Source organism: Zea mays, chromosome 1 (genome assembly GCF_902167145.1).
Source record: "Zea mays cultivar B73 chromosome 1, Zm-B73-REFERENCE-NAM-5.0, whole genome shotgun sequence".
Lineage (NCBI taxonomy): Eukaryota > Viridiplantae > Streptophyta > Magnoliopsida > Poales > Poaceae > Zea > Zea mays.
Genome location: NC_050096.1, coordinates 4927993 through 4949781, shown reverse-complemented (window position 1 = coordinate 4949781; position 21789 = coordinate 4927993). Strand labels below are relative to the sequence as shown.

General features: G+C 46.6%; 1 protein-coding gene and 1 long non-coding RNA gene across 5 annotated transcripts; one reads left to right on the top strand and one right to left on the bottom strand.

Annotated features, from left to right (window-relative positions):
- Positions 1-1532: 1532 nt before the first annotated feature.
- Positions 1533-17320, top strand: LOC100279630 (uncharacterized). 4 transcript variants are annotated; one of them, XM_008674576.3, is made up of 8 exons: positions 1533-1914; positions 2032-2314; positions 15497-15575; positions 16138-16199; positions 16273-16372; positions 16486-16527; positions 16620-16661; positions 16859-17320. In XM_008674576.3, exons 2-8 carry the CDS (start codon positions 2133-2135, stop codon positions 17036-17038), a joined length of 687 nt encoding a protein of 228 aa, XP_008672798.1. In that variant the 5' UTR covers positions 1533-1914; positions 2032-2132; the 3' UTR covers positions 17039-17320. The 4 variants fall into 4 exon arrangements, with proteins under 4 accessions (XP_008672798.1, XP_035822094.1, XP_035822090.1 ...); XM_035966201.1 differs by having other exon boundaries at positions 1624-1914; positions 16620-16781; NM_001152626.1 differs by having other exon boundaries at positions 1835-2314; positions 16620-16732; positions 16859-17318.
- On the bottom strand, positions 15881-16221 carry LOC103631144 (uncharacterized). Its single transcript, XR_555271.2, has 2 exons — positions 16111-16221; positions 15881-16034 (listed from the first exon to the last, which is right to left on the bottom strand). It is a non-coding gene; the product is annotated as an uncharacterized lncRNA (long non-coding RNA).
- Positions 17321-21789: the final 4469 nt, after the last annotated feature.

Sequence of the window (21789 nt, the reverse complement as noted above, 5' to 3'; positions counted from 1 at the left end):
ACACCAATTAAACATTCAATATAAACTGTGGATGGTTATTACCTAACCACAAACCACTAATTTGTACCTAAATAAGTACAAATATAACCACCACCCACTAATATACTAACCACATTATAAAATACTCATATATAATAATTGCAAATTTTGACAGCACCTCCCCTGCACGGGTAGGATAAAAAACATGCACATTTGACTCACATTCATAATATTCAATCAAATTAGCATTTATCACATTATAAAATACTCATATATAATAATTGCAAATTTTGACAGCACCTCCCCTGCACGGGGAGGATAAAAAACATGCACATTTGACTCACATTCATAATATTCAATCAAATTAGCATTTATCACAATAACTAACATTCATCACATTCAAAAAACCACAAATTATAGCAAAACAATTTAACATAATTAACACAAAATGCTTGCACAATAAACAAAAACCATATAAAATTTACCTAAACGGTCGGGGATGAACGTCGACGACGCGGGCGAGGAGCGAGCGCGACCGAGGAGCGCGCCCGGAACGGGTCGACGGCCGTGCGGCGGCGGTGGGAGGCGTCCGGCCGTGTCGGGGCGGCGGCGCGGTCAGGGCTGGCGGGGCTGCTGGGGGGCGGGCGTGGCGGGGCTGCCGGGGGGCGGGCGTGGCGTGTCCGGGCGGCGCCGGTCGGGGGAGGAGCGGCGCCGGGCGGGGCGGCGGGGGCGCTTGCGGGGCGGTGGCGTGCGGGTGTGGGCGTGGCGGCCGGTGACGGGGAGGAGCAGCGCCGGCCGGGTGTGGGCGTGGCGTCGCCGGCCGGGGAGGAGCGGCGCCGACCGGGTGCGGGCGGGGCGTCGCCGGCCGGGGAGGAGCGGCGCCGGGCGGGGACGGGCTTGGCGTCGCCGGCCGGTGGAGGAGCGGCGCCGGCCGGGGGCGGGCGGGGCGGCGGCGGCCGGTGACGGGCGGGGCGGCGCCGGCCGGTGGTGGAGCGCCGCCGGGGAGTAGCGCGGGCCGGGGAAGGAGCAGCGCCGGCGCGGGGTCTGTGCGGCGGCGGTGAGTTCAATTTTTTTTTGCACAGAAGGTCGACAGAGGTTGAATACAGGGGGTCGGCGCCAAGATCTATGGCGCCGACCCCCCGGACACGTGTTGAGCCGCCGACACGGGGGTCGGCGCCGTAGATCTTGGCGCCGACCCCCTGACACGTCACTGCCAGCCAACCGCCACGTCTGACGTATAAGCGCCAATAGTATTGGCGCCGGCACATGGAAGCTCGGCGCCAATGATGACGGCGCCGAGATAAGGGTCCATTTTTTGAAATGAAACTGTCAGGGGCGTATTTGTGGGAAAAAAAACCCGAAAAGGGCCAATTTGCAAAAAAGTTGGTCCTCCCGTCGGTTGCGGTTGTGCGGAACTGCAAATATCGAGCTCTCACGAGCGGTTACCCGCAAAAGACCGGATCCCTCAACGAGCAGGACCAGGCGTCGGGCTTTAATGACGCGGCCCCTTCCCGAAAAGAGGCAGACAGTGCGCACCCGGCCAATGGCGGGCGCGATAATTTTCCTCGGATGGGAAATTCCGGGCTTCGCTTTCCTCCCCCCATACCCTTCTTTATTAGGTGGCGGTGATAGTATACCTATATACCCTTTCGTCTCCGCCCAGCAGCAACGGCACCCACCGAATCCGCCCCTCCCTCTTTCCGTTCCGCCTCGTTGCGCTCGCTCTCGCTGCGCCGCCCGCCCCACCTCACGGAGCTCACGGCAACACCGGCAGGGACGGAAAAGGAAAGCCGAGGAGGCGAGGAGAGAGAGATACAAGGCAGGCAGCCAGGCACAGGCAGCCCGCGGCTGGCTACGGGGCCAAAACCCTTACGCGCGACGCGGCCCCCTCCTCTTCTTCTCTCTCCCACCACCGCCCTCCCCTTGCCATTTTTGGTGAGTGCCCCCTTTCCCTTCCCTAGACCAGATCCTCGCCCCGTTTTCCACTTTTGCCTCCACCGCCGGCCCAATTCGGATAACAAGCTCCCTCCGCCTCGCCGCGTCTCCTCCCAGCCGCAGGAGCCGCCGCCATCCGATCCGGAAGAGGGAGGAGGGGGGAGGGAGGAGGATCTGTGTCCCGATTCGATTGGAGCTCTCGTCCCCGGCGGTCCAGGATGGTGCGGGGCAAGACGCAGATGAAGCGGATAGAGAACCCGGCCAGTCGCCAGGTCACCTTCTCCAAGCGCCGCAACGGCCTGCTCAAGAAGGCGTTCGAGCTCTCCGTCCTCTGCGACGCCGAGGTCGCGCTCGTCGTCTTCTCCCCGCGCGGCAAGCTCTACGAATTCGCCAGCGGAAGGTAACAGTCCCCCGCCCGCCCAACCGTCTCCCCTCCCCTCCCCTCGCGATAAAATCCGGTGTTCGGTTTTTCTTTAGCCATCTTTTTATTTGGTTTGGGGGGTATTAATCCTCTTTGCCTTGCTTGGCCTACTGTTTAACGCGGATTACTTTACTGTTTTCTGTGGACTGAAAGCCTGCAAAAATCTGATGGATTCTTGCGCGCTCTCTGCGCAAACTCCTGTAGCAACCGCGTGGCCTCTCCCGTCTTTTTTGAGTTTTTGGCCACCTGGGGGAACGAACATCAGTTCCTGTGCAGCTACCACCCCCAGTCCCCACTCATCTCCCCTCAGCCCTCACCTCTCCTCTCTCCTTGTGCTTATCCATTGGCCGGTTTGAAGATTTTGTGCCCCCGATGATCTTGTCTCGCCGTGGTTTAATTCCTTTCAGCTCCTCGCAATGTTTTTCCACCCACTTCACCGTGGTTTCAGGCGGAAAGGACAGTTAGTACATGTAGGCAGTTCATCTCTCCCATAATAAAACTAGTGTTGGCGTGTAGCCAATAGGAAAATTCGGCCTGGCAACATGGCAAAAAAAATATGTTCACGTACGACGCAATAGATCAGGCAGACTAACGATTGGTCGCACTAAATGCACAGCGGCCTGATAAAAGATTTTTCAGCTATTTTCTTACTGGTGGAACCTCTGATCTCTACACGGACGACTTCCTCTTTCTTTGGGTCAGTTAAACCCGTTTTTAATTAAATCATAGAGCCATCCGGAGGTCCGTTTCCAGTTCCATCGGTCTTCTTTGCAGTACGGCTGTCACTATCTGAGTTCTCTTGCTGTTCGGACACAAAACCAACGCATGCGATATTGTGTATGTGCCTTCCGCTGTACATATGTTGTTTTGTTTTTGACTTATGTTTGCCATATAGTTAACACAAAAAAAGAGATTTCTCACTCTAACCACACTGCGGCCTTCACCAAGTTTACTACTGCCTCTAGTTTCATTAGATTTGGTCCTCGCCCCGTTTCTTGCCTGCCTTGTTATGGCTTCATAGATTTGGTTTATGTGCAGGATCTATTATAGTAATATACATTGCCACATAGTTAACCCAAAAAGTAATTTTGTACTCAAACCACATTGTGGCCTTGGTCAGGTTGATGGTCAGTGGAGCTCTCTTGTTTACTGCTGGCTGCAATTTCATCGACGTTTCATTAGATTTGGGCCTCACCCATCTTGCCTGCCTTGTGATGGGCTGATGGCTTCATAGGTGTGGGTTATATGCTGGATCTACAAGTGCCTGCTGTTTGTTCCAGCATAGTTAACCCGAAAAGGAATCTTGTGAACTCGTCAAACCACATTGTGCCTTTTGTCAGGTTGATGATAGTGTCGCTTTCTTGTTTACTGCTGGCTGCCGTAGTTTCATCCACCCATCTTACCTGCCTTGTGATGGTTTAACCGATGTGGTTTATGTGCTGCATCTACTAGTAATACAAATTGTTTGCATAGTTAATTATAGTTGTATTGGATTATAGTTGTATTGTGGCACTAGGAAATAATTATAGTGTATTGGATTATAATTCCTGAGAAAATTGTATCATATACTACCATAGCCAAATAGGTCTAACTTCCTTCCATAATTCATTCTGCCCGGCTTTCATTTAGGACTGGTTTGGTGACAATGGAATTAGAGGCGATCCATAGAGAAGGAAACCTTTTGCTATTGCGCTGATTTGGTGACAAGTGAATTGGAGGGAATCCATGCATGGATCTGCTCCAAATCCCTTGTCACCAAACCAACACTTAAAATGATACCAAGGGACCCATTTGTTTCTTTTAGATGTGATTAAATTACCTGATATGATCGAGATAAACAATGCAATGAGTATAAATATCAAATAAAGAAAAATGTAATGATATTGGGGAAATTTAGACATCTATACTACTTTCTTTACCTAGACAGAAGACCATCCAAATAGAGAAAACATTTGAGCTATAGTTGAATTCTAAAGATAAAAAAAATCATTCAAAGGCCTTGTTTCAAAAATATAGTTTCTTAACTTGCTTTATTAATTTATTCATGTGAGCACAAAAAAAACAAATTCTTTAAATTTGGTATTTCTATAGTTACTCTCTTATATCAAGTTCTTCTAACTCATAGTTAGCTTTGCTAAGAATGCTCTCTACATAATAAGTGGCATCACTAATATTACAATCTATTGTTATGTCCTATGTTACGTTCAGACTATTTATCTTCATTCTATTACACAGAGAGCCAAACAAACCACTCCTTCCAGAGACGAGAGGTTCTTTGGTTCTTTCTTTTTGTCCTTCCGCTTGAAAGAAAGAAGGGCCCTCTTAAATTGGTCTTGCTAAAATGTAATGGAGCCTGATTTACCTACCTTTTTAGTTCGACATTTGCCTATCTATTTAAAATACGTCAATTACATAATCCTAACTATGAAAGCAATACTAAAAAATAAATCCTAGAACAAATATTTATATATTTACTTCTAGCCATGTGATAATATTATTATATAGTCCACTTCGTCTCCCCATATGACATACAAATATATTGGCGTGTTAACAAAGTCATAAGTGTAACACAAGGCTCATGACTACTACCACATATGTCATAATAGTGTATTGTTTGATGTATCAACTCCTTTCGCTTGATCATTATCTGATTTATGTGATGTTTCATCCTATTAAATCAATCTTAGATTCTTAGTAATCACGTTTAAACATTTCCATATCTTTATTCAATCACAAAATTTACCTTCTCTATTTAAGCAAAAAATTTACATGTGTCAATAGGATATAAAAATGATGTTGCTAAACCTCATAAATACAAATGTTAGCCATGACATGTTTGAGGGGAAGACTTGCATGTAATCATTACTTGTTGTAGTGTCTTGGTTTGGAATCTAAAAACACCAAAAGTTAACCCAACAATAACAAAACATTAATTAAGTAGCAAATACTAGAGAAACATTGTCATTAAGAATGCCTAATATCTATATAATCAGAATGTCAATTACATTGTATTTTTCTACTAGTGAAGTGTTTAGAAATATGACAACATCGATATATTTCTTAGATTCAATAATGCGTGCATTTGGTAGAGCTAGATACTTTCATTGGTTCAATTACTTGATCCCACAATGCTACTCAGAGATAGTTCCTTGCAATGAATATGGTGCCAACTCAGAGTTAAATAGTTACTAGCATCTTAACACATCAATTGTTAGGTTTATATATTACATTGTATTTTTCTACTAGTGAAGTGTTTAGAAATATGACAACATCGATATATTTCTTAGATTCAATAATGCGTGCATTTGGCAGAGCTGATACTTTCATTGGTTCAATTACTTGATCCCACAATGCTACTCAGAGATAGTTCCTTGCAATGAATATGGTGCCAACTCAGAGTTAAATAGTTACTAGCATCTTAACACATCAATTGTTAGGTTTATATATTATTCTTTGAAGATGAATTGATAAAAAATACAACTTTTTAGAAATCAAGTAATAACTTTGGATAAGCCATTGCATTATGTAACAAAAAAAACTAGGAATGCAATTATGCGAGAGTAAGTAGATGCTTTCCCACATTGGAAATTGTTATCATGATCATATTCCTTTATGTTTTATTGGTAATTTATTCATAGTTACAACATAATTTCACATCTTGAGGACTAATCAACTATTTTAGGTGTAAGTGTTCCCTAAGAGATTCAAATCAGGAGCTAACTCTAGCCAAATTACCATTCGTAATGTTTTTTTGTTATGGATGAATTACTTGTCTACAATGTACTTTTCATGCTCTTGGTCTTCAAGGCAAAAGTTGTATATTTTCACATATTTTTGTCTTTGGTCGATCATAGTGATGGTAATCAGTTATAAACATAATTTTAAATATATTGTTGCAACTTCGGGTGGACAACAACTCCGTCCTGGCCTTGATGAAGAATCTTGTCCCCATGAGCACAACAAGCATATCAGGATCAAATACCACTTCATCACGAGCTGCTTGGATGGCAGAAGCGTCAAGGCCAACTATATCAATACAGGGTCAACTCACAGACTTTCTAACCAAGTGACTTGGAAGGCTCGAGTTCTAGGAGCTTCACATCAGGACTAGGGTAGTTCAAATCACTCCAAAGTCTACACACAAGGCTTAGGGGAAGAATTGAACCATAAGCCACAATGTTGTTGTTCTTTTGGAGCTCTAATTCTAGGATAAGTAGTAGTAGTTAGTACCTATGTCATGGCATCTTATCTTTCTCTTTAGCATCTTATCTCTACTTTAAGTATCATAGTTTTGTTATGCTTTTAGCTGCAAAGTAGACATCTAGTTCTATAATATGAACTAAGAGAGTAGCAATGATGACTTTCTAAATAATATACATAAAATTTACAAAACTTGTGTCTTTGTCAACAATTGGTACATAGAGCTTGTGTTCTTTCCTCTGTCGGCCATGTCCGTCCAATCCTCCCATGTGTCGACCACATTGAACTACCGTAGAGCCAATGCGAGCGCGGTTGTGGAGGTGTGCGAGGCTTGCATCGCTGCAACAGAAGCGATGTCTACGCAGACAGGCGAGACGACCAGTGCGTAGGCAACCACGACTACTTCTTCCCTGCACGCTGAGGAGGCGGACATTGTGTGGTCCTGAGGGTCGATTAGACCTCTTAGGCACCACCTCGCCTTGTCGTCACTAGTATGCCATCAAGGTCACCATGGCAAGCGTGGGCCAACAGTCATCCAGAAGGCGATGAAGGACTATAGTGGAAGGGCGTCATGGCCCATGCTAAGAAGACCAACTAAAACATGTGGAGTTTGGTGATGAAGGTAAAGATGCAAGCACGATAAATCTAGGACGTGGAGTTTGGCGACATCATGTTCCATGTGGATCAATGAGCGCCTGAAGCTCTCCTGCCATTCCGTTGGAGATGGCGCCCAACCTCACGGACAAGGAGATCGCCAACGACGCTAGTGACACCATCCTTGCAGCGTGTATCGGTAGCGCCTGTGCCCCACGTAGCAGAATCTGCATGGGAAATGGGATCACCTCACATTCCACCCCAGAGGAATGTCGATGACTTTGCTCTCCACCTCTCCTAGAACAGATGACATGGCACAACGATGGTGACGTCGACAAACAAATGACAGTTGAGAAGTTTTTCTATGTTGTCCCAGGTACACACAAATTGCATTGGTGATGGAGACACTCTTGTACTTCTCCACACTGATGATCTAGGAGGTTACGGGGCAGCTCAAGGTCGTCGACGACCGTGATGAGCCACTGCCCGGTGAGTCAGTCGCTATCGGTGGCAAACTTATTTCACCAAATAGTAGTGGATCGCTCACCATAAGGAGCGAAAGAAGGTAGAGGTTCGTATTTAACAAGCGACTACCGACGCTGCCCACACAAGGGACCCTATGGGTGTGGCAACGCAGATAGCAGCGGTGCTACCATGAGCGCAAGAAACATAACACAATATTTGTCTCAACTACAACAAGACAACCCATTGGGGCGAGAATTGCCAACATTCCAAGCATGGTGGCTAGACTCACATCACCTAGGCCAACGAGAACGATGAACTTGCCTTGTTCCAAATTCATGGGAGCCCAGTGCTATAGCCAAAAGTGGAGGAGGGAAAAGATTCAAACTTTTCTCCTCCATCACCATAGGTCGCCCCCTCTCCACCTCGATGAGCCATGTGCCCATGTCTTCCTCGATGACAGTTAGTACCTCGACAATAGTGCCACACCCCACATGCATGATCGATGGGAGTACTTGTATGACTTGGATCTCAACACATATGACTTCTGAAGTTTGGAGACGCGTTCTCCATCAAGATTCATGGTGTCAGCTTTGTCGCCTTCGTGGCCAAAACTTGCACTCCTCATCGGACTCTACTACATCCCTGTGCTAACAAATTTCATTATCAGTCTTAGGCAGCTCACATATGGAAATTGACCATGGGTTGCCTCACATTTGGAACTGCTACCACCTCCTAGCCAAGGTAAATTGAGAAAAGAACCGATTGTATATTCTACATGTGCATGTGTCTTAGTCTTTGTCTTGTTGATCACTGTGATGACGTGGCTTGGCTCCAGCATGAGAGCTTCGTCACCTCCATTTTGACTACTCACCTTCGACACCTCCATGACAACAAGGAGACAGTGCAGGGCATGCCACACATCGAGCATGTGGGACAACTCTATGACACCTGTGTGAAGACAAGTTGAAATGGTGCCCCTTCCCATGTTAGCCAAGCTATCGAGACAAAGAGTGGCTCGAGCTCATGCACAGTGACCTGTGCAATCACATCACATCAACAACTCCTGGCCGATGTTGCTTCTTCCTCCTCTTGGTCAACAACATGGCATGCTACATGTGGGAAATGCTCCTCAACATGAAGGTTGCTGCAACGTATGCCATCAAGCGTGTTAAAGCCTCAATGGAGGAGAGTGGTCGCAAGCTTTGAGTGGTGCATATGAACAACGACATATATGAACAATGGTGGCGAAGTAACGATCGGGTTTGTTGCATACTGTGTCGACAAAGGGCACTCTGTGTCGACGAAACCAGATGGCTGATTGCAGTAGACTATCTCGCTGAGAGTGCCATAGAGAAAGACATTCTTCACGTTGAGTTGATGAATGGGCCCATTCACGAGAGAGCACCAGGGATAGTATCAGCGGACTGTCACCTACTTGACAACCGAGCTAAAAGTCTCGTCGTAGTCGATGTTGGGGTGCTGAGTGAAGCCATGAAGAACCCAGCATGCCTTGTAGCATTTCAATGTCCCATCGGCCTGAAACTTGTATTTGGAGATCCACTTTATAGTGACAACGTTGGAGCCAGGTAGACGAGGAACCAGGTCCCAAGTGTCATTGGCGATCAGAGTCGCGCACTCCTCTTCCATGGCGCGATGCCAGTGTGGATCGGTGAGCAGCGAGGAACCGAGGGCGGAACTGGAGACAACACAGAAGAGGCAGTGAAGGTGACGCTGTAGTGGATGCGCTTGATGGTCCCAGAGGTGCGTCGTGTGACCATAGTATCAGTGTGGCCAGCTGCCCGGGTGACCTCTACTAGGTGCTAGACAGGGTGAGGGAGAGTATCGCGCTGACGGTGGCCGACTTCACCACCTAACTGAAAGTCTCGTCAAAGTCGATGTCGAGCCGCTGAGTGAAACCTCGAAGAACCCACCGAGCCTTGTAGCGCTCGAGAAATCCATCAGCATGAAACTTGTGCTTGAAGATCCACTTGTCGGAGACGATGTTGGCGCGAGGGGGCGTGGAACAAGATCCCGGGTGTTGTTGTCCAGAAGAGCAGAATGTTTGGCTTCCATAGCCTCACGCCAATTTGGATCAGTGAGAGCGCCATGGAAAGTCCGAGGCACTGGAGATAACGTAGTAGCCTAGTAGACGGACATGAAACAAAGGCGAGATTTGGCTTGTGTTGTCATCCCGTAGTTGTTGACGACCGGAGAAATCGGTATTGTGCCCTTGAGAAGACTTGGCGCAGATATAGAAGGCGAGTCTTCCACAACATGTCGGCGACGCGTGTAGACGAGCAAGGGGCAGCAGGGCGGGATATCGATGCTATCGGCGCTGCCACGTGTGGCGCGGGGGAGGCCGATGACGCCGATGCGGTAGACGGCATGGGGAAAGCCGTCGGTGCTATCGACGCATCCGCGCGTAGCGCGGAGAAGGCCGAAGATGCCAGTGCTATTGGCGCGGCAGCGCATGGCGTGGGGGAGGTTAAGGACATCCCTCCAGTAGGACTAGCCGCAGCAACAGACCCATTAGGACAGTGTTGAGGGGAGGTGTTTGCTTCTGGGGCCGCACGTGGTTGTGCGAGAACATCAGGGGAACACCTGTAAGCAACAAAACATGTGTTGGACTAATTGGGTGCAGCATAAAGTCAGTAGGATCGAGTAAAATATCAAGATCATCTAGACGTAGGGGAGATGACTGCTGGGAAAAAGGAAATGAGTTCTCATCAAACACAACATGGCGAGAGATGATGACCCGATTGGTGAGAGAATCGAGGCAGCGATATCCCTTGTGGTTATGGGAAGGTGCTGAGCGTGTGGAGCTATGAGCAAGCTTGTGGGCGGCTGTGGCTAAAAGGTTAGGGTAACAAGCTCAACCAAAGACACGAAGATGATTGTACCATGCATGAATGCCAAAAATAGCAAGAGGGGGTGGAGGTTTGAAGCGTTTTGGTGGGTAGAATGTTTAGCAAGTGAGTTGCGACATGCAAAGCTTTAACCTAGTAGGAAGGATGCATATTGGCCTAAAAAAATAGGGTACGAACCCTAGGTGGTAGCTTGCCGGGGTAGCGGAAGAGGAGGGGCGGATGGGTGACAGCGTGCCGGGGGGGGGGAGGGGCGACGTCGAGGGTAGCACGTTGGAGGGGAGCAAGGCGGCGCCTAGGGCAGCGCGCCGAGCAGGGAACCGGCCAGGAAATGGGCCTGGTCTGCTGATACCATGTAGAAATTTTGCTATAATAGTATCGATTGATTAATACCAGGGTAGAGGGGTTACACATATATATGCAAGAATTACATGGTTTATAGGAACACCCATTCCCAGATTGATCCTTGCTTAATCAACTTGTATACCCTACCTCTTCTGGCTAGAGTACATGGGGAAGATATTCATATGTTTAGCCCTGATTCTAGCTTACCAAAACTGACTAACATATACCACTTAGACTATAGCTATATAAGCAATTGGATTGCATTGTTACCCACACAATTGGATGGGGGTAATGTTGATAAAATAATGCTAGAGATCGAGTAAATATGTTGCCTTCACTTAAAAGAGATGTTGATAAATTAGAATTTTTTCACTATTACTATAAATTGATCATATATCCATGTATATATAAAATCGTACTTGTCCAAATAAACATTATGCTTTATACTTACTAAGTATTATCTAGATGTAAAGAGAGAGTTCTGGTATAACTTGCAGATAACGTATCAGGCATTTTAACACATAATTTTTGTTCAGACTATTATCTATGTGATTGAAACGTGGAAGAAAAAAGACGTGAAACATCATGAATTCCAATTCTAGTTTATTGTATTCAAGCTATTTGATGCATTTTGTGATCCACCATCCATGATTTTGTAATTGAATATGCAAGGATACAAATGTTAGACTCTTGTTTAGGGTTAGATTTGGGTTCTCCTGTATTTACCAATTTACCCCTCATGTAATGGGCTTGGTCCACCTAACTCTATATAATATACTCCCAACCCTGGATTAGGTTAGTGTTTCACATATTATGACTTAGTACCAAAGCTAGGTTTATGTTTCTCTCCTCTCTCTCTCTCTCCCACCCCACCCTGGACATCGGCCCAACTTCCTAGGTCGTCAACCCTCCTCCGCCCCCACCTCCCACTGTTGTCGCGCCGCCTCGGCACTTACGCCCGCCGCCGTTGGCTTCGTCCTCGCGTTCGCCGCCTCAGCCCTCCATGTCACCGCTGTCATTCGTTGTCTCAACCCTCTGCGCCGCCTCCGTCAGATCTTCTATGGTCGACTCGGATCCACTCTGCTCCCCGTCCCTTCCCCTCCATGAAGGTCGGGAGCCGAACGTCATGCTGCTATGCCTTGCCGTAGCTTGTAGCCGACCCCTCGGAGGCGTCACTGCACCGGGACGCAGGCGAGCTCCTCGAGGGCCGCTTTCCGGCTTCCGCAGTGTAGACCTGCTTATGGTGTCATGACCGCAACCATAGTAGGAGCCACCCCTGCGCCACTAGGTCGTGCCTACGCCTAGCGCCGCCAACGCAGCACCTCGTCGTCTTGGTCACCCTGGACCTAACATCATGTCCAAGCTCTCCAGTAGCTCAGATATATCTTGTAGCAGGGGCCCCTCTGAGAGCCTTTGTCATGCATGTCAACTCGACTGCCATTCTCGTATTCCCTTTCTATTTCCACGTCCAGAGCTGCTCGGCCTTTAATCTTGTTCATTGTGATCTCTAGACATATCCCGTCTTTAGCCTCTCGGGTTACAAATACTATCTGGTCATCCTGGATGATTTGTCTCATTTTCTCTAGACTTTTCCTCTATCGCTCAAGTTTGTCACCTTTCACACCCTCACCACTTCTTCGCTTGGGTCTCCACCCAGTTCTGTCGCCTGATTCGTGGCCTCCAGTGCGATAACGGCTGTGAGTTCAACAACTCCGCCTCTTGCTCCTTTCTTGCCCATGGTGTTTAGTTGCGACTCTCGTGCCCCTACACTTCCCCTTAGAACGGCCGAGTCAAACGTACTATTCACACCACCACAACCATGATTCACAGCCTCCTCTTTCAGGCATCTCTTCCCGCTTGTTGTTGGGCAGAGGCCATGAACATTGCTACCAATATTCTCAATCGCCTTCCCTCCAAGGCGGTGAGTCACCCACCCCCACTTCGCCCTGTTAGGCACAACCCCCTACTATGCCAACCTTCACGTCTTTGGTTGTGCCTGCTATCCCAACACCTCCGCCACTGCTCCACATAAAAGCTATCCTCCCTGCTCCATTAGCAGTCTTTTCCTCGGTTACTGCGATATCCTGACCTAGGTCGATTGTGTGATATCCTGGTCCAAGACTTAATAGAATTAATAGAGTACTCATACCAACAAGGTCCATCTTCTTTTTTGGAAGCCTATCTCTGAAGAATGTCTAGGTTAAGCGTGTTTGGCTTAAAGCAATTTTTGGATGGGTGTCCGACCAGGAATTTTCTCGGGTGCGCATAAGCGAGGATAAAGTGCGCACAAAAAACTCGTGTTGGTCTGTGGAGATAGTCTATGACCCTAGAGGGCTGCTAGGAGTAAGTATTGCCGGTCCACGAGTGGACGTGGTGTTACATTTACTACCATGTCCACATGGGATATCGATGCCTTGACCTCCTCACCCACTGCCTAAATATCCCTCGTCATGTTTTTTTATATTTCCCACTTGTTGACTTCTCCACCACATGAAATCGATGTCGATTGTGTCGATGTTTCTCTTCCGTTGCCCTCTTTCACGCTGCCATTGGCCACATCGCCTTCGACTATTGCCCCGCGTGGCCCCGCTTCCTCTACCTCTTCATGTGTCGTATGCGCCTCGCGCGGCCCCGTCGACCCCGATTGTGCCTCGTGTGGCCCCGTTGACCCCGCCCGCGCCACGAGCGGCCCCACCATCCTCACCCACGCCATTCACAGTCCTGCTAATTATGACTGCGCCGAGCATGGCCCCGTCACCTGCGTCCTACCCGACATGCTTCGTCGACCCTCCCGCGCTTACCACCGTTGCGAGAGGACCGATCCACCGACCCCCCCCCCCCCCCGCCTCGTTGGCTCGTCCTTGTGTTGATCTGCCGGTGTACCACCCAGTCGCCATCCACCCTGACCACATCCACCCGATGGTGGTGACACGTCCCTCGATCGGAGTTCTCCGCCCCATCGACCAGTTGGTTCTAACAGCTGACGTTGGTCCAACTGCCTCCTTGGTCCCCTTCTCTGTTCGCGCCGCTCTCGTCGATCCCCACTAGTGTCGCGCCATGGAAGAGGAGTACGCAGCTCTACTGAGTAACCACACTTGGGACTTGGTGTCGCGTCCCCCAGGCACCATGGTTACCAGCAAGTGGATCTTCCGCCACAAACTCACCTCGGATGGCTCGCTTGATGCTACAAGGCTTGTTGGGTCCTTCAGGGTTTCACATAGCGTCCCAGAGTGGAGTACGACGAGACCTTCAACCCCGTTGTCAAGTTCGCCACCATTCATGTCGTTCTCTCCCTCTCCCGGGACTAGGCGGTCCATCAGCTCGATGTCAAGAATAGCTTTCTTCATGGCACTCTGACAAAGATGGTCTACTGCAGCCAGCCCACCGGCTTCATTGACTCCGCTTGTCCGGATTTGGTTTAATGACTAAAATGTTCCCTGTATGGCCTCAAGCAGGCTCCGCGAGCATGTAGTCGATTCACCTTCTACTTGGTCTCCCTCCGTTTCGTCAAGGTCAAGTCGGACATGTCCATGTTCATCCTTCAGCATGGCGACGATATCATGTACCTTTCCACGTCGACGACATCGTGCTCACGACATCCAGTGTGACACTCCTCCAGAGCGAGTTCGCGATAAAGGACCTGAGCCCTCTCCACTTTCTCGAGATTACCGTGGAGCGGCGGCCCTAGGGCCTCTTCCTTCACCAGCGATAGTATGCCCTCAACATTCTGGAGCGGGCTAGCATATCCGACCTAAGCCCTGCTCCACACCTGTCGACAATAAGGCGAAGCTCTTGTGGATGACGGGCCCCAGTCACCGACAAAATAGCTTATCGAAGTCTCACCGGCACCCTATAGTACCTGACTTTCTCTCGGATCAACATCACATATGTTGTACAACAGGTGTGCCTCCACTTGCATACCTCGCGGGAGCCCCACCTCACCGCACTCAAGCGGATTCTACGATACCTATGTGGCTCCCTCGACCATGGACTTCTACTTCGTCCATCCCCGATTTCAGAGCTCGTAGTCTACATCGACACCGATTGGACTGGCTGCCCCGACACACGTCGGTCCACTTCTAGCTACGCCATGTTCCTGAGCGCCAACCTCGTCTCCCGCCCCAACATTGAAGCCGAGTATCGCGCTGTGGCCAAGAATGTGGCCGAGACCTCATGGCTCCGCCAGCTTCTCCAGGAACCCCACATCCCCCTAGAGCGCCCCACCCTCGTTTATCGCGACAATGTTAGTGCGGTCTACCTCTCCACCAATCTCGTGTAGTACCATCGCACAAAGTATGTGGAGATCGACCTTCACTTCGTCCGCAATCATGACACCGTCGATGATGTTCACGTTCCGACCACCTTATAGTTCGTAGATATCTTCACTAAGGGGATCGAGCACATTCACTGAGTCCCGATCTAATCTTAACATCTGTACAGGATAGAGTTGAGACTGTGGGGGTGTTAGACTCCTGTTTAGGGTTAGATTAGGGTTTCCTGTGTTTACCCATTTACCCCTCATGTAATAGGCTTGACCAACCTAACTCTATATAATATACTCCCAACCCTAGATTAGGGTTAGCGTTTCACATTATCTAACTACAAATAAGAATTTGTTAGTTTCACAATAAATCATCTGTATCCTAAGTTGTGACATGATTTTTGTAACTTCATTATTTTTCTCCTTTTTCAGTGCCCAGAAAACAATTGAACGTTATAGAACGTACACAAAGGATAATGTCAGCAACAAGACAGCACATCAGGACATTGAGGTGACTTATGATTATATTTCTCGTAGGTTTCTTATGGTGTATAATTTCAATTCTTGAATGTCGATTTTATCAATAGATTTGTTTTTTATTCTGTGGATCATCCTTAAGCTAACTAGCATTAAAGAGCCTCTATTTCCAACGGTATGATATACTTTTGTTGGATGTCCATCATTTCCCAACTGCTGATGCTTGCTTCAACTGAACCTGAAGCATAACACTATATATACTGGGTGAAGCTTTGGCAGGGTACAACTAATGTACAGCTGAATATTTAAAAGAACATGTGATGTCGATATGATAAGACCTTGAATAAACAAGAATGCAACAGTGGAATATGTATTTCAAAACTTAAAAATATGCTGAAAGTGTTTTGTAAAACTTTTAATGTGAATTGTGACCTAGAAGGAATTGCATAGGTATTGGATTGGCTGCTTCTGTTGGCATGACCGCAGTGCCCCCCTATCCACCAAGAATTTCATCAAAATATATAAGTGATATCAGCATGAGGTAGTTTTGATGTAGTAGTGATACTAACATTGTCTGGTCCGAACTTATATTGCAGCAAGTAAAAGCTGATGCTGAGGGCCTGGCAAAGAAACTGGAAGCACTTGAAGCTTACAAAAGGTGATTATTTAGCCACAGAAAATACTGCTGTCCTTATGTACCGGCCCATGAACAAATTTTCGTTGAGACGCAGAAAACTTTTGGGTGAGAGGTTGGAAGAATGCTCCTTTGAAGAACTGCACAGTTTGGAAGTGAAACTCGAAAAGAGCCTTCATTGCATCAGGGGAAGAAAGGTTAGTTACTTTCCTCATGTCGTTTTATGCATACAGTATATGTATGATGTTTTAACAAATGAATTGAAAGCTGCATACATACATATGCGTATCTGGTCTTACGTACATGGCAGACTCAGCTGCTGGAGGAGCAACTCCATAAGCTGAAGGAGAAGGTAAGTCAGCTTCGTGTCCTACAGGCTACATCGGGCATTGAAACATCAGAATACATCCTAACTTGTGCCTTGTTGCGTCAACCACCAAACAGGAGATGAATCTGCGCAAGAGCAACGAAGATTTACGTGAAAAGGTAATGGGGGCGAAAACATTTTGCAGACGCTGCACTGCGGCAAGCGGCATGCCAACAACCCAAGAAAACAGGCTTTGATTCTACCGCCTTACCTCGACTTCCTGTGCTGTGATATCTTATGTGCATACAGTCTCCCCATTTCTGCAACATCATGATGCACGCATATGGTATAATCCTGATCCAAGCCATGCGTGCAGTGCAAGAAGCAGCCGCCGCCGCCGCCGCCTATGCTGATGGCTCCTCCGCCGCCTCCAGCGCCGGCAGCCATCGATCACACGGGGCCGAAGGATGTCGGGATGGACGTGGAGACGGAGCTGTACATAGGATTGCCCGGCAGAGATTACCGCTCAAACAACAAAGACATGACTGCACAGTAGCTGTCAGGTCAGGTCAGGTCAGGCTAGCCAGCAGTGCAGAGAATAATCTTAGATCTGTGGTGCGGAGAACTGGAGATGCAAGCCAAGCCCAAGCCAATCAACATGATAAGGATCATGAGTGTCGCGTCGTGTTTTACAAACCTGTCCACCGTCCGTCAAAGGCACATGCGCCAGAACGTCCGTCAGAGAACACTTACCCCCTCATCTCCCTCTATTAGCTAGCTGCTCCGGCCTGCTCATGTCGAAACCTTCTGTTCAAGTATGTTCTCCTCCTGATGAATTCCCTGCCCGGCATGCATTGGTGAGCTTCTTCTCGAGAAGAAGTGGGTGGGGTGGGGACACTGTCGTTCATATTTGGCAACACACGAGGTGTCGTGTCGACTGGGAGATGCTTCGGCCTCGAGAGTCAGCACGGTGGCCGATTTTAATGGTCAATCTTCTTTGCGGGGCTCGACGTGTCGACCAGCCAGCCGGTCCGGGACGCGAGAAGCCTTATCGACCCCCCCCCCCCCTCTCTCTCTCTCTCTCTCTGGTACGGCGCCTGAAATTCCATGCGAACGCAGCGATGAAGATTCTGGTGCACCGTGCATACATGTGCATGCATTGGACCGGAGTCACGGCCGCTTTTTCTTAAGAAGCAGGTGATGGTCTGTACAATATTCCGACCCAATACAGACAGAGCTTATAATCGTCCCTGGGCCAGAAGAGAAAGGCACACTATTTTCTTCGTAGGTGATGGGCTGTTGTTGCAATAGTAGTTTGTGCTAGGGCTGGAAACGAGCCGTGCCGAGCTGCGCTCGGTGCATCTTCATGGGTTACCGAGTTCGACTCGACTCAGCTCTTTTACTGCACGAGCTCAAAAACGAGTCTCGACTCCGCTCGAAGTTGGCTCATGAGCTGGTTCGGCTCGAGTCACGAAACGTACCCTTATAAATATTATTGTATTATATATTGAATTAATAGTACGTAACTACGAAATATAGAATCATTATTCAATATTATGAGTAACCTAATATTTGAATTGTCATATATTCATTATCAAACGCCAAGAAATGAGTAAATGGTCCATTACTATTGTACTAATTGATTAATTTAGCACAATTCCCACAACTCGCGAGCTAGAACGAGCTAGCTTGGCTCGGCTCGTTGTACTGAGCCCAAAACAGGCTCGGCTAGCTCGATCCAGCACATGTCCTATGATGATAACAAGGATCAAGATTGTCCTATGATAATACAAGGAGTTTATGATATCGAGTAGAGAGGATCTCGTTGGTTGATGATATCTAGTAAAGTAAGGTGGATCTACAGTCTTGCCCTTGCTCACAGGGGCGATATATAGGCGAGACAGCAGGAACAACAGAACCTAACTAAAGGAGCTATACAATCGATAATTACCCCACATTTTAAACAATTGCCTCGGACACGTGGTGGGATAGAAAGACTAGACAAGGATGTCACCACGTGTTAGCACCCATAATCCATTCATGTAGCAAGCAACATACACGTGCAAAGACATAGTCTATACACCACGTCTACACTATATCTTACTCCTATGACCTTAGCCCACTAAGTCCCCTTAGCAAAGCTAGAGCACTCTACTAAAGTAAAGTGGTGTATCAATGAATACCAGTCATAGAACTACTATATCATAATTAAATATAATTTGTTATAAAAGAATCTCATATGTATTACCTATAAGAAGATCATATCCACCGAGGTACAACCTGAAGAAGATTCTCGATATCCAGTAGACTCCTCTCTCTCTCTCTCTCACGAGTTGTATAGAACTACTAATTATATTGAAAACTATATAGAGAGTAGCACCTCTTTTTTAAGCATGAATAAGAGTGAGTGGATAGGGGCATATATAGTGCTCTACGTGGCTCCATGAATCTATGTGATGCTTCTTCACCACACTATCAAACCATCTGGGATTAGCAATGGAAATCAAATATGGATGCATGGAGACATGCTTGAGGTGGTGGAAGGTTGGTGTTGGGACGGAAGACCGTGGGCCAAACACTTGGGAGCAAGGAAACATGTGGCATGACAAACAATACAATGAGAGCACAAATGTATTGTCAAGTGTGTCCCAGCCTGTTACAGGATGCGAGATTTATAGGGATAGCCGGGAGTTGGTAGACTCAACTACAAATATGCCTCCGGCTACCAACTATATTCCCTACGTGTACAGTACAATGGGGTAATTACAGGACTACAAGTACGATTTCCTCTATTACACCCGAATTATTACCCTCCATAGTCACTAACAGGTGGGCCTGGGGCAGCTGATCAACATTCAACTGCGGTCCGACGGGCGACGGCTTGATGTCTGCCCTCTATCCTCGCGAACGAAGGCACGAACTCTTCGCTGACCCTATCAGCCCATCGAAGTTGACCGCCCTTGCCTCTGCTAGGTCACGGGTCAGCGCTCGAAGGTCGATGTTGCTGCGGCTGAGCAGACCCCGCTGACTTTACTGTCAGTACGCTACGGGTGAGGAGCCTTCGCAACCAGTTGCAAGGCCTTCACTCCTTCCCTGTTTGACTGCCCCTGCATCAGGCTCTTTTGAAGTGGATTAGTTGCGAGGGAAACTGGCAATCGAGGGGTCATTCGACCATCGCTCCAATAGTTGGTGAGTTCAAAGGGTGGGTCAGTCAACTAGAGGAGGGTTGGCTAACCCACTATGACAAGTGGACCCTCCCTCCTTCCATGTTAGATCTCTTAGATATGTCTTGAGTGGTTAAGTGTTGTCCACACCATCTTATCACATTGTTTGTTTGGTGGTAGACCCATCAATCCATGTACATTGGTTTTGAGCAATTAAGAAGAAGTGCATTTTGATCATCCAAGGGATGGTTGTTGTTCCTAAGAGAGCTTGGGAGGATCATAGAAGCTTAAGAGGGGTTAGTAGGCCCATAGGGGTTGACCAACCCATATGTGGGCCCACATCCCCCCAAAGATTCATGTTTATGCACCTTCAAACAAGTAATGACATATACATGTTGTAGCAGGTTATTTATCCAAAATTGCCATTTCTTTGCTTGTTATCTTCCAAAAAGAGTGTTTTGTTGACCGTTTTGACTATGCAAAGATATGATGAAATTACGATTAACAAGACCACGACACTAAAGTCTATGTTCGTCCTCAAGTAAAGGTTAAAAAGTAAGCATGTACATAACATCTTAAGATATACGACTATCATGATGATTATTTTAAAACATTTCTCATATAAGTGGGATATGTGGCACAAGCTAACATATATTCTTTAGGAGTTGAAAAGTGGAATTCTTGAAGCAAACTTATCTTCCTGTTTTGACATCTTGATACTTGGAGCTTTCGATAGAGTTTCAAAACACATAGTTCAGTTTTACATCTCAAATGGTATTATCAAATAGCCCAATAATGTATAGTTTCTTAACAAGGCATAGCTTTAAATTGCCTTCTTTTGTTTCATTCTACTTCTAAAATGGTTTATATGGAGCTCAGGTAGGGATAATATGATTGCATATTGTAACGTCAAAATAAGGATCTAAGGAAAAATGTCATATTCTTATATCATGATGTGCGTGTGTGTGGAATATGATGATAAACTTTATTGTATTACTTACTTAGCAAGCATGATCACTCTATCTCTAACTTATGTTTATTTTGAGACATTGTTATCTCCTCTTTTTTCAAAGTTTGGTCTTTTCATGTCCATTTTTTCTTTCTTTAATTATATTATTTTAGCATAGCGCATGTCTCTTTTGTAAGAATTTAGGGAGAGATAAGACTTTGAAAACTTTGGAGTATTTATTTGGTGGAAATGTAAGGCATGCTTTTGCATTGTTTTAGTGTAGAAGCAACATGTATATGTGGTGTGTACATGATTTTAATCTTGGTAGCATGACAATTTTCTCAACAAGGGTCAATAAGGATTGACCATACTAAAAACAAGTACAAGTAGCATAAGTAGAAGGATTGAACATGTAAGAACATAATGTGTGGCTTTGGTAGGTAATTTTTACCACCGAGGAGCATTCGACATTTTATCCAAAAATAAATATCTAAATATTTTTTAATACAAAGGACTAGGTTCGTAATCCATAAATATATAACACCATTCAACTACTTAATAAATATGTTTTCCTATTAAGATACTTTTCCCACAAGTATAATCACATGTGAGAAACAAACATTATAAAGGTTCCACCTCAATAACAATTATAAGCATGTTACTTACTCTTTCAAAATTTTATTTAAGTGTGGTGCTAACTTGCTTTATTTTGCATAGAAATCATCAAAATATGAAAGAATTGCATCAAAGAGGAGGGCATATGCCAAATCTATAGCCAAGAATGGAGGAGTGAAAGCAGAAGTTTACTGGTGGGCCTAGGGGTCAATTGTGGGGGTCGAATGACCCGAAATGGAGGCCTCTCACCACCTCAGATTACTTCTCCTTGCTATAAGATGTATTCTTGCAGATGCATTTTTTGGTTTTAAAATTTTGAGACAACGCTTAATGGTCATTTTGTGGTCGTTTGAGCCCAAATTGACATGTCAGTATGTTTTTCATTGGTCACCTTCGTAATAGGTTCAGAAACTTCAAAAACTACATTTGGGAATCGGGTCTATTGACCCCAACACTTGGTCCAAAGCTAGTTCTAAACATGAAAAGTGCAAGGGTTCTACTAGTGGAAAAACACCAAGATAACCAATACTTGATTAGCAAAATGTTTGAATGAAAGACAAATTTAAGTGCCTAACTTAA

What these genes read in the sequence shown, in the direction of transcription:
- LOC100279630 (XM_008674576.3), top strand. Translation starts at nt 2,133, where the DNA reads ATGGTGCGGGGCAAGACGCAGATGAAGCGGATAGAGAACCCGGCCAGT. An exon ending in CAGCACATCAGGACATTGAG is followed by an intron (nt 15,576 to 16,137) that starts GTGACTTATGAT and finishes CTTATATTGCAG; the next exon opens with CAAGTAAAAGCTGATGCTGA. An exon ending in TCCATAAGCTGAAGGAGAAG is followed by an intron (nt 16,528 to 16,619) that starts GTAAGTCAGCTT and finishes ACCACCAAACAG; the next exon opens with GAGATGAATCTGCGCAAGAG.